At 44.1% G+C, this 13,221-nt stretch overlaps 2 protein-coding genes and 1 long non-coding RNA gene across 8 annotated transcripts in view; 1 reads left to right on the top strand and 2 right to left on the bottom strand.

The window, feature by feature from the left end:
* The window catches only part of LOC137433041 (rho GTPase-activating protein 22), a 103,299-nt gene extending 99,453 nt beyond the window's left edge, over positions 1-3,846 (top strand). For both annotated transcript variants that reach the window (XM_078783894.1, XM_078783893.1), the window contains 2 exons: positions 1-251; positions 1,098-3,846. The exon at positions 1-251 is cut by the window's left edge and continues 344 nt beyond it. In XM_078783894.1, the coding sequence (XP_078640020.1) occupies positions 1-251; positions 1,098-1,293 (447 nt within the window). In that variant the 3' untranslated portion in view covers positions 1,294-3,846. The remainder of the gene's footprint in view (positions 252-1,097) is intronic.
* Positions 3,847-5,672: 1,826 nt separating this feature from the next.
* LOC144893349 (uncharacterized) lies at positions 5,673-8,999 on the bottom strand. Its single transcript, XR_013624427.1, has 2 exons — positions 7,525-8,999; positions 5,673-7,376 (listed from the first exon to the last, which is right to left on the bottom strand). It is a non-coding gene; the product is annotated as an uncharacterized LOC144893349 (long non-coding RNA).
* Positions 9,000-9,424: 425 nt separating this feature from the next.
* The window catches only part of LOC137433040 (mitogen-activated protein kinase 8), an 83,026-nt gene continuing 79,229 nt past the window's right edge, over positions 9,425-13,221 (bottom strand). For 2 of the 5 annotated variants that reach the window (XM_068125450.2, XM_078783895.1), the window contains exons 13-14: positions 11,864-12,032; positions 9,493-10,648 (exon numbers count right to left, since the gene is read on the bottom strand). In XM_068125450.2, the coding sequence (XP_067981551.2) occupies positions 10,576-10,648; positions 11,864-12,032 (242 nt within the window). In that variant the 3' untranslated portion in view covers positions 9,493-10,575. Of the gene's footprint in view, positions 9,465-9,492; positions 10,649-11,863; positions 12,033-13,221 lie in introns of those variants that run through there. The other 3 variants (XM_078783897.1, XM_078783896.1, XM_068125451.2) reach the window with 2 other exon arrangements.

Genomic DNA, 13,221 nt, shown 5'->3' on the forward strand with positions numbered 1-13,221 from the left:
TCATCAAACCAAAGCAAACCGAAACGTATCACCGGTGGTAGAGAGCTCACTGCTGGGTTGGGATCAGGCGTTCATCGACAGTCTATGTACGACAACGTCCCTGGCTGTGGAAGAATGTTGGAAAGCCCAGCAGAGTCCGGGCACGAACTGCAAGTCTCGGATGGAGGCCGAACGACCGAAGTGATGGACTTGGTTCGGTTGCAGAAAGATATGACCAAACAAATGGCGGAATATGAACTTCAGATACAAGGGTGAGACATTTGGGACACACCAGAGCATTTTTGTACCCTCCTTACCAAGGTTGTCTTTCAATGGGTTTGTCTATCTTACTTTGTTCTGGTTAATCAGATTAGAGATGTCCCGAAATGTTCACCATAGGAGCACCGCCAACTGTAGAATTAAAAATAATGTGTAATTATGATGTCATAGGTCACGCCATCTTGGAAAAACCGAAAAACGTTGCACCTCTATATCTCCATAACCGCTCCATGGAATTTTTATTTATTGTGGCTCGTTGTAAAGTACTCCCCATGCGGAATACGAAATGTTAATGATGACGTCAAAGGTGCCTTCATTATGACGTCATAAATCGACAAGTGGAACAGGTGATCCGAACAGTATGAAATGTCTTGTGTGATCTAGGGATAAATTGGTTGAGAATTGATGACGTCATCTGTCACGTGGTTTGGCAGCCATATTTTTACGGTTGCAAAATAGCATTTGTCTGTTTGTCCAGTGTATGTCCCTCACAAACGTCAACCAATCAGAGCTGAGAATCTGGTCACATGACAGGGGGACAGCAGAGCCTCCACTAAGCAGATCCAAGCATGGCGACTTTGTCCTTCTTTGTCGAATAAGTTTGAGTACCTGTCTGTAGCTATATTCATTTATCTACTTCTGTAGGTCCCTCAAAGTCAATTGTGATTATGTAACTGGGCGATCTGTAAACAAAACATAGCAAACAAAACATAACCTCCGATAGCGATCTGTAAACAAAACAAAAGTGAGAAATGCACCTGCCAATTGTGCTCGTCGTGCTGCACTATCTTGGTCTGAGCAAACGTGACGTGTGGATGTTTTTGTGCGTGTGCATGAAGGCTCGATGGCAACAGGCAGGAGCTGGAAACCCGGGTGGAACGGTTGACCGAAGACTTGGAGGCGGAGCGACGAAAGGGCGCCATGACGGACATTCGTCTGCGCAACTCGGAACGCGCACGCGAGGACGCCGAGCGACGCAATGCGGTGATGCAGCGCGAGATGGAGACTTTCTTCTCCACATTTGGGCATCTCTGAAAGCTTCGCAGCCTCCACGTACATCAGGGATACCTGGATACGGAACACTGCCACCTGAAGGCAATTTGAAGTGGACAAGTTCGGTTTTGGAACTGCCGAACACGTGGCCTGATGCACGCGGCCGTGATCTGCATTCGATGAAGATTTGAAAAGCTTTCTTACAAAATTGTGTGTTTAGCTTGGAGTTGAGGTTCTGGCTTGGACAGGCCTGGAGAGGACACCGTATTCTGCCTAGAAACCGTCGGAATGGCCACTGAACGCCCTTCCCTCTCGCACCTCAATCGGGGCATTCACCGGTTGCAAGTTACCTTCCCGCAGGTATACATGTGCAGGTACAATGTGCCATCACCTGAGCACGTCCACACAATATATTATCAGCGGTGTCATGTCCAAAGTGAAGCTTAACTCAGGTTGAATCCGGTAAGAAGTGAACAAAGAGACGAGGAGTGGATAACTCACCCGCCCCCGTTTCACTGAACAGCCACATTTTTTTAAAGGTCATGGTGGTGAACCATACCTGGTGACAAACCGACCACGGATGGCATTTTGACCGTGGAATTCCCAGAACACAGCATTTGATTTGCTGCCTGCGAGGAGCCCAGTTAAAACCAAAGCTTTGTGGGTTTTGTATTTGTTGTAAAGGTAAATACAATTTTACACAAGGTGTACATGTTCACACAATGTCGCTCGCATTATGACGATAACTTACCTGTTCATGCTTCACTGCGCACTAACTGAAGCGATCAATGTTTTTTTGTAAAATATATAAGTCAACATAGCTGGTACTATAAACGCATACATTAACAAACTGGAGATTTCATAGAACACTATACCCCATGCAGTGTTCAGGTATAAATTGTCCTGTCATCCGGCCGTTAAAACCACTGGGTGACGAAGAGCCATGACTGTTCTCAATTCCGAGGCGCATAGCGAATTTGGTGGTTGGAGCGTCATGCGCGGGTGAAGGAACGAAAGCGCTTACCTGGACAGAAGCCACACAGGTTTATTCTCGGACTCACAAACCAATAAACGCACACGACAAGAGGAAAATGCCACAATAATGAATTTAATGAAATTAAATGCAATATGTTAAAATGAATGTTAAGGTAAAAAAAATCATACTACGAGGGACCCTCCATGCGGACTCAAAAACAGACAAAGGGGAAAATAAAATAAAACGTTTTAAGCCGACCGGCAATCAGCTTTGCATCCAGAAATGGCCTTTAGGAGCCTGGTGGTCGTCGAACCCAAAAGTCACCGCGCAGGAAACGCACAAGATGGCGCGAAGTTGCCACGTCGCCACTAACGTGAGGTAGTTCGTGCAGTCAGCCCTCTTTCGCTCTCCACCCTCTCTGAAAGGCAACGCAGCTCCAGCTCCCTCGAAAAGCACCACAGTCCAACGACACCTCTCCTCCAATGCCGCAAAAGTCCATACAAGCTCCGAAAAGTTCTCACGATCGCACACGAGCCAGGAACAGCCACGAAAAGCAACCAACTGAGAAGAGCGCAGACCGAGAAAAAAGCGCAGACCGAGAGAGTCAGCGATTCTTCTTCTCTCCTGCTTGAACCTTCTTGCTCTCTGACCTCATGCCAACCAACGGCCGAGCTCTCTCAAAACAGTCCATGCCCTCTCGACCAATGACAAACTTTGGGGCATGGTCTGCCGGTTACGATAATTTGGAGACGGGGTTTATTTGCCGATCGGCAAATGTTCGGGTCCTGTCGGCGGTGGTGGGGCGTGGTTTAGCCCGATCGGGAATGTTCTGGGTTCTGTCAGCAGTTATGTCGGTTATTGTTAGTTAATGGAAGATTGTTGTTATTGTTGTTGTAACGAGGGTTTGATGGCCAGCCTTGTTATAATTGTAAAAACATAGGGAAACCCACAGGGGGGCAATCAGACTGGAGAAAAGTAACTTTAATCCCTACCCGGTTAACATAGCGCCCCCCCCCCACCCCACCCCCATGTGAAAACACAAACAACTTAAGCTCCAGTTTCCCTGCCTAATACATCGAGATGTCTCCTACTTGTCCACGGTCCAACGGTCCATGCTACACCTATACAATCCTATCTGTACTGTGGTATTTCATCCTCTACCCCCACAAACGTAACAATACTTCAACTTTAATGAAATAATGATTTTAAACAACATAAAAAATCCGGAATTTAGCGCTGCTGAAGTAGTCTTATATACCACCCTTATTAACTGCAATAAGATGACATCGAATCACAGTTTAGGAGATGGAGGATTTATTGATCACCATAGAAAGCAGCATCAATTGGCGTCATACATAGCCATAATCGATGGCCTCTTCTTCACCCTGATACTGAACCCTCTCACATGCCCCACCCACCCACTTCCTGGTTTTTGGGCACAACTCAGCTGTGCATGACAGTTCCTATTACATACACCACCCAATATAACTTGTCTAAGTATTGCACAACTGATGGTTCTTGGAAGTATTAAGCAGGCAATTTGTGTTCTTCAGTGTTCAAATATATAATTCAATTTAAATAAACGTTTAAATGTGTATAAATAAATTATTTCAGTTTTACCGCCGTTTTCCCCAGTGTCTGTTACACCACCCGATATAACACATCACATTAGTAATTCGTGCCTGTTGTTTGTGTCCTTTGTGACATCCTTAAAAACAGTAAGTTTCCTGTTTGGAATGATTTTCAATTTTGTGCCACTGCCAGACAACATGCATTTTAAGGCCATTTTCCCTGCAAGAGCGGGGGTTAGCCTTGCGGTCCCCATGACAATCTTCTCCATCTTGCCCTATTTTCTGCATCTCTCCTTGTTAACCCTCTTGCCCGCATTTCTTCTTCCACCATCTTTAGCCAAGTCTTTCTCGGTCTTCCCCGTCCTCTACTTCCTTCTACATTCATTTCCATCACTCTTCTCAACCAGTCACTTTCATCCTTCCTCAACACATGACCAAACCATCTCAATCTGTTCCTCTTCACAGCATCAATCACAGGCTCTATTCCCATCATTTTTCGCAATTCATCATTTGTCTTCCTCTCTCTCAACGATACTCCGCACATCCATCGAACCATTCGCATTTCCACCCTTCGTTGCTGCTCTACGTTCATTACCCATGTCTCGCTCCCATAAATCATAACACTTCTCACACATGCAGCATACACCTTCCCCTTCAGCTTCAACGACCCTCCCCTCCTCATCAGCACGCCACTCAGTTCCCGAAACTTCTTCCATGCACACCTCACTCTAGCAACCGTTGCCGAGTCTGATCCACCTTCTCCATTCAGCATGTCTCCGAGGTAGCAAAATGTTTTCACACCTTCCAGCTTCACGCCGTCTCCAAGATCCAACTCAACATTTCCTCCATGTGCAGCTCCCTCTGTGCACACCTTACATTTGAATGTAGCTGCCACACTGGTTAATGATCCTCTCAAACCACTACATTTTTGATGAACCCACTCAGCGCACATTGTACATTGAATGGAGTTCACTCCGACACCCTTCCTGCACACAGCACACGGCCACTTCCCAGTTCTTTCCACCTCACCACATGCTTTACCACTTGTCATCACCTTCGTCTTTCCGATATTCACCTTCAGACCTTTTGTCTCCATACATTCCTTCCACTTGTTCATATTTTCCTTCAGTCCATCCATACTTTCTGCAATCAACACCAGATCATTTGCATACAACAACTCCCACGGTAAACCCTCCTTTACGTTCTGAGCCAGCACCTCCATCACAGCTACAAATAGTAGTGGACTTAGTACCGACCCCTGATGCACTCCCACCTTCACCTCAAACTCACCACTGTTCCCGTCCTTCGTCCTTACAGCTGTGCGCGCTCTTTTGTACATTGCCATCACTACTCTGATCAACCATTCCTCCACTCCTAACTTCCTCAACGCCCATGTCAATACTTTGCGTGGAACCCTATCGAATGCTTTGTCCAGATCAACAAACCCAAGAAACAACTTCTTCCTCTTCTCCATGTACTTCTCCTGCAACTGCCTCACAATAAAAAAACGTTGGCCAGACAGGTGGACAGAGTAAAAAGATTATCTCACTCTGCTCTGCACATGTGCTCTTTCAGAGGCAAAGGTACGGTAACACATCATAGAAAATGTAACATTAAATTTAAACAAATTGTTCCTCTATCAGAAACTGATCACATGGACAGACGGACATGAACCAATTACTTAACCCTGCTTTTCGCTTCGTGTGCGCAGGGTAACTACAGAACAGCCAATAGATTTTGGCTTTAACGGGTTTCACGTCAACAACCCACAATCTCCTCTCATTCTAACAGATGAAATGAAAGTCGTGTGAGTGTAAAGGCTCAAAGGGTAAAGTGAGATGACATCATGTCCTCATAGAATAAAACCACACAAATTCTGTCACATCATTTTATTTTGCATTTTCTCCTGTACACACTTGGACGTACAAACTATTCCACACACCTGCACATACAATCCACGTGATTGTCCGTTATCATTGTCAGGTGGATGATCCATACGTGTTTCTCATTGTCAGGTGGGTGATCTGTACATACAAACCACGTGTTTCCCATTACTAGACAGATGCGAGGCGGGATGGGTACCAGTGGTTGCTCCATCTTTGGTGAATCCACATCCACAAACATGAAAATTGAAAACTCTCAAAAAATATATAATTCTGAAAAACCAAATAATCCGTTTTGTCAAGAAGGGCTTTTCCAAACATTGAATGATTGACATGACATTATTGAGCTGTCGGTTTCATTTTTAAAACCAAGGGCTGGACAAAACTTTGATGGCAAGTCGGTATGGATTTCCTAAATCAAGAAATGATACATCATGAACTAGAACGGCATTCGGAAGAGAGCAAACCTCCGCCAGGTGAACAGTTTACGTGTTGTATCCCACTGATGGGTCCGATCTGGATTCGGACCTGAACCAAAATCTAATCGGCTTATTCTTGGTACCTACCCAACGAATCCACCTAGCATTGTTTAGTCGTTCAAAACTTTTTGACATATTGTGCTATATATCGTTTTGGGGCCACCAATTCTCAATGGTGAAGAATCACTTCAAAAATTATCAGATCCAGACCAGGATCTCCACCAAAACCTAATCATTTAGTCCTTGTCACATACAAAACGTCTCCACCAAATTTAGTCTGAAACTGTCCACAACTTTTTGAGATATCTTGTTCACAGAAAGCCAGACAAACACACAGGGGTGAAAACATAAACTCTGCCCACCTTCGATGATGGAGTTAACAATGTTAAAGATAGTTTGTCAGGTAACGGAATCGATATAACATCCTAAACAATGCTACAAAGATAGTTTGTCGGGTAACGGAATCGATATAACATGATGAACTAGAACGGCACTCGGTAGAGAGCATACCTCCGCCAGGCTGAACAATTTGTTTTGTATCCCACTGATAGGCCTGATCTGGATTCGGACCTCAACCAAAATCTAATCGGCTTGTTCTCGTCACCGAACCAACTCGTCCACCTAGTTTAGTCATAACTCGTCCATAACTTTTTTTTAAATATCATGTCATATATCGCTTTTCGCCCGATCTCCCAATGGTGGAGAATCAATTAAAAATTAAATAATTATTCTATCCGAATCCATATTCAGATCTTCACCAAAATCGAATCGATTCGTCCTTGTCTCACACACAATCTCTCCACCAAGTTTCGTCCAAATCCATCCATAACTTTTTGAGATATCCTGCTATATATCGTTTGTAGCCTCATCTCTCAACGGTGAAAAATCACTTAAAAAATTATAGTAGCCGGATCCGGATCTTCACCAAAATCTAATCATTTTGTCCTATTCACATACACTACCTCTCTTCCAAATTCGTTTGAAGCCGTCCACAACTTTTTGAGATATCTTGTTCACAAACAGACAAACAAGAAGACATCAGGTAGAGCACGATACTTGCAAAATCCACCCCTCGTCCCAAAAAAGGTTCCCATTGATCCCTCAAATTGTCCATTTCATCAAGATTAAAATTGACGATCCTGATCAAAGCTCGGGACAATCATATGAAAAGTGATGATTTTTCAGATGAAAATTGTTGATATTATGGAAGTTTGACCTAGAGTTGATCTTTGACCTTTTGACCTCAAAAACAGTTGGTTTCCCAATTCAGTGAGGCAATATGCAAATGCTGTTCTATTCCAAGTCAATCGGATGAAAAGTGATGATTTTTCAGATGAAAATTGTTGATATTATGGAAGTTTGACCTAGAGTTGTCCTTTGACCTTTTGACCTCAAAAACAGTTGGTTTCCCAATTCGGTGAGGCAATATGCAAATGCTGTTCTATTCCCAAGTCAATCGGATGAAAAGTGATGATTTTGGAAGTTTTACCTTGAGTTGACCTTCGACCTTTTGACCTCAAAAACAGTTGGTTTCCCTATTTAGTGACAATGTGCACATGCTGTTCAATTTCCAAGTCAATTGGATGAAAATGGCGGTTTTAGAAATTTGACCTCTAGATGACCTTTGACCTCAATCAATAGGCTTCTCAATTGTGACGACCTCTACAACTTGGTAAAGTTTCATGACGCATTCAGAATCATTGGAATCTCCCACGATGAAGCCGATTCTGAGGGCCTTTCTCTCTCACCGCAGGCAGGTAGGTGGTCTTTCTGTCTTCTACCGGTTCCTCTCCAGCCTTGCTCCCCCTGCTCTGTCCCCAAAATATTCCTACAGGTAGTACAAGATCTGCCAGCAACCCTCTTCTGGTGAAACTGCCAAGATCAAGACTCTCTGCTCACCTTCAATCCTTCATTCCTCTTTACTCCCGCCTCTGGAACAAACTCCCCCACTCCCTTCAATCCCACTCCTCCCTCCCGGTCTTTAAAACAGCTGTTCACCACCGTCAATCATCTTCCCCCATCCAAAACCTTGATCTTTTCTACCCCCATTAATACATGCCAAATCCACGTCTTTCAATCCCCAACTTCTTTCCTGAAATTCCTGGAAGTGTTCATTTGCTTTATACTGTGTACCCCTCCCTCCTCCCCCAGTCTTCCCCCTTCCACAGATCTACCGACGTCCCTGTTCTCTTCTGTTGTTGTGCTTGTGTGCTTCCCTCTCCCTCCACCTCTTTTCTCCCGCTCCTTTCATTGCATGTTTTATGTGTCTGTGCATGTTTTCATGTTCAATGTGTTAGCTCTTACACGAGCCTCGATTCTGTGTACAAAAAAAACAAAACAAAAAACGCCCTTCCTAGTGAAATTGCCTAAATCCCTTCTGTATCCATCTAGTGCACCCCTTGCATTCTCACCTACCCCTCATCGTTACCTGCATCCTTTATTTGTCCGTCTCCGCCTGCTGTTGGCATTTCCCCTTTCTCCTGCCGTTTCCTTTATGTTGTGTCCTGATCTTTTGTGTGTCCCAGCTCTTCACAAGCCTAGACCATGTATAGAAAAGCAAAAATGAATTCAATTTGCCAAATACTGAGCATTTCACCATCATCAGGAGAAAAAACAACACTAAACAGCTTCCACTGACGAGCTGTCACCAACAGGCCTTATTGGAACTGAGAAACCCAACAAAAACCAAAAAATAAATAAATCGTTACATCGTTCAACCTCCGAACACGAGACTCAAATCAAGCAATCAGTGCCGTCGAAACACAAAGCCGAGACCAATAACTGGAATTCCATTGAAGGTGGGACTGGAAAAAAGCACAAAAATATTCCCTTTAAAATAAATAATGGAGAATTCACAGGAAACCAGGTCGACAAATCAAAACGAGCATGCCTACCTTCAAAAACCGCACGAGGTATCCAATAGATGGTTGCGTACTGGAGCAACCTTCAGCGCTGCCTATGGTATCGCATGAAGTAGTCGAGATGTTTACAAACTCTAACGCTATGGCTATCTCACCTTTAATAGAGACTACGATGATGTCAAGATGCACTTTTGGAAATGCACCGAGCACAGGAACAAACAGAGACAATGGCAGGTGAGGGCGGTTTGTAAACAGGAAGGAAAGGATGAAGACGTGACGACAGAATGAAGCGTTCAAAGGCAAAAATGAGGAGAAGATTTTCGACGAGTTTGATAACGGATCTGCCAATGCAGGATGGCAATGAGATCATGATGCCAGCCTACCGGGATACGCGTACCCCCTCTCCCTCCCTCCCAACTCATTTCCCATTGGTAACGGCACACCTGGAGCAAAGACAACACAAACAGAATGTTCACTTACCGGCAGATTTAGTGGTTTATTGTTAGTGTTTGAATGTGCTAAAGTTGGCATCCTTTAAGCCACGCTCATATGTGATGAACCAAAAACAAGCGGGTGAAGCAGTTTAGTGAATGAAAACAACTTGATCTGAAAATTGAACAACATGGCAAAAGGTAGGATACAAAGATTGCATAAAAGGGTTTGGAAACAGCATAACAATGATAACAATAAGTGGGGGTCAGAGAGAAAGAAGGGGGTGGGGGGCAGACCTGCCATTTTGAATAAGAGCAGGAACAAGTGCTGCCTGTACAATGTGACACTTTTCAAATGCATTTCCATTGATGCTTTTGGAACTCGGTTATACGGACAGGTTACCTACACAACATGATTCACCTCCGCAAACAAAATCCATGGCAGGTTTAAAAAAACGATGTCCTTAGAATAAGTGCAGCAGCAATGGGAGGGAAAGTGGTCGAATAAAACATGCATGGCTTCATGCAGCCCAGGCCAAAAGTCATGCATAACCTGCAGGCCCTGCCGGTATCGCTTGCACGTCTTGGCGAGTCCACCAAGGGGAAGCCAACTTTTCAGGTGTGCGTCAGATTAGGGCGTGCGATTGCGAATGCTTTCCTGCAACCCCCAAACAATTAGGAAGAATCTTCCAGTGGCCTGAAAATCTAAATGTTCCTCGAGTCACAATTTACACACGACGGAGGCGGAGGCCACAAGCACTACGTTTCTAATACCGGGTACACCGCGACACATTTCATCCGTAAAGCGCCCGACCGTGAAAACGAGGGGGAAATTGTTGCGACACGTCATCCGGCAGGACGATTACACCGAAAATGGTACAAGGTGAGTGGGCACCACAGTGCCCACGTACAAGGATGCATCACGACAAAAGAAAAGACTTGAAACAAACGAGGACTTTGTACACTTTCCAATCTTTTGGTGCTGGAAACGCGATGATAAAAGCAGTTGTCAAGTCGAAATCAATCTCAAAAGGAAACATTTAAAGACAGAAAGCTGCATCAATAAAGCATTTATTTCTAATGATCACACAAGGCAAACTTTGCACTTAGAAAGTAAAAACGGTCAATTTTTCTTCTTAATCTTATTACTCTTCGACGGCATCATGTTGTCCAACAGGCTCCCGAACTCATCCCAACTGCAAACCAAAGGTTTTGCTCAATTTGACATCACAGCAGCAAAATAAGAGAAGAATGAACCAATATTACAACTTTCCACAAATCAAATCAAAAGCTATGTGCGTATATATATATATACATACATATATATTCACCTGATAACTTTCCATGAGTAAACAAGACCAAAACCAGAGATGAAAGTGCAAAAACAATTAGCACTGTCATGTCAGATGACACGACCAGAGGGTTCAACTCTTCCGAAACGGCACTCCGAATGGACAAACCGCGCACAACGAATCAAGCGAGTGGGCCCCGATTTCCCACGTCGTCCCGCCTCACGCACTCCGTCGCTCTCTGAGGGGCTTCGGAACGTAAACCGTCGTGACTAGGGTCGCATGCAAACAATGGCTACGGACAGGCCGGTGGAGCACCATTTCTGCAAACGACAACCCCTCGAGATGGACTGCAGCTGCAGAAATGGTGTCTTGCACCGGCCAGTTTTTGTGAAAAGCTAGAGTCAAATGATCTCTTACCCCAAAATTAGTGCAAAACCCGAAAAGGTTCCGCAATGTCATTTAATTCTGCATCGGTGTGCCAAAATGCACGCACGTATCCCTGCGCAACTGAAAGGAACTACAAACGGTGTTCTGTGCACCCCTTCTGCGTGTGCCTCAAGAGAACATGATGTCACAGCATTGCACCATCACAATATACTGCCAGCCCCCTAAAACAAGGCAATCTGTTTTAAAAGTTGAACAATAAGATTGCCTGGATAATGCTGCATGCTTGCATGCACAGAGGGATAAAACTTTGCATGTGCTCCAACTAAGAAAAGAAGAGGATGGGGATGAGAGCAACAAACATGGCTGATGTGGACAAGCGGCAGAGACAGCTTATATATGGAATCTGGTCTCACCCGAGAATCTTGGGGTCTGAACTTTGTTCTACAACAAAGTAGACACTTTTGCTACAATGCATGCTTATGGCAAATTTATATCGATGTGAATCTGATGAGGGATCAAACTGCAATAGTGGCACCAAAAACTCCTAAATGGCCCCGATGGACTAACCTATCGATATAATGGTGTCATGTGACAGGGAAAAATAAATGCCAGGAATACACATTTGGAAGTGAGATGCAAGCTAATCATGGGGTCATCAGCATCACGGTGGGCTTCTCATCATGAGGCCAGGACGCCTGGCAAGCAGGGCCTCTCCATGGGGAAGCTAGTCACCTGCAGCACCCGAGTGGGCCAGTCGAGGCCTCCAGACTGCTGTCTGTATCCGAAGCGAGCGTCTGGTCAGTGGACATGGATGACACATCGTTGAGGGGTGACGATGTGGAGGGGGGTAGGCTGGGTGCCTCACATGCAGTACTGCTGGTTGCACTCACAGCGCCACCTGCTGAAAATTAAAGCAAACTCAAGTAAGGAAGGATTGGTACACCATCGCAAGCAAATTTAAATACTCAGAATATGGTTTTATAATCTACAATTCCTAAAGGACCATTTTCTTTGAAGGCTCATGGAGGAGTTTGTAGATAAATGAAATGTAACACAAAGGCATCAGGATGCTTCCCTGTGCTTTGGCATGTATTGCAAGGTCATTAATATATAATGGACAAATCTACATAGCACAGACCGGCCCAGGCGTGGACTGGTGGTATTCTGGGCCCTCGGGAAGAAAGGGATTCTAAATTTCTAAATTTAAAATTTTTAAAATCTAAATTTTGAGTGACACTGTGCGAAAGAAAAGTTTCCTGAAATAAGCATTTGTGCATAAATATTCAGAATAATGAATTAAAAACAAGACCGTGAATTAAAAACAAAAAATACACTGTGATTTACAAACCAGAAACTGGTGCACCTCGTGTTGTAGAGTACAGGAAAATATATTACAGTCCCAAGCATCATGGAAGGTTCCAGGCAAACAGTCAGAAACGGTATACTGTCGGACCTCGACATTCTCAGTCCCAACATTTCTGGACCATTCCATGCCCACACCTCCCATGTATATTCGCGGTTGATAAAATGCGACCTGGTTCTATATTTGCAGTCCTGTGCGTCACGTATTCGCGGTTTTTGTGAGCACAAAACACATTTTTTGATTGGAAACTAAGCATAATGCAGTTCTGAAACATATCTTCCACTAGTCATGCATAAAGCAGCTGGATGTATGCAAAAAACAACTTATATGATCCGCACGCATAACCCGCTTCAACATTATTTTTTTTATTTTTTTTGTATACAAGATCGAGGCTCGTGAAAGAGCCATTACATTTTTATGGGCAATTTAGGTTGAAGATTTAAGTTGAATGTTTTTTTTTCAAGAAAGAACCCCTCAGCACATACATAGGGGAGGGGTAGGTGCAGACTGGAAGTTTGGGACGATTACACCTCACCACCACATAATTCAAAACACCTCACCACCACATAATTCAAAACACCTCACCACCAAGTAATTCAAAACACCTCATCACCAACTAATTCAAAACACCTCACCACCACGTAATTAAAAACACCTCACCACAATGTAATTATAAATACCTCACCACCACGTAATTCAAAACACCTCACCACCATGTAATTCAACA

This window comes from Myxine glutinosa, chromosome 8 (genome assembly GCF_964187855.1).
Source record: "Myxine glutinosa chromosome 8, kmMyxGlut1.1, whole genome shotgun sequence".
NCBI classification, from domain to species: Eukaryota; Metazoa; Chordata; class Myxini; order Myxiniformes; family Myxinidae; genus Myxine; species Myxine glutinosa.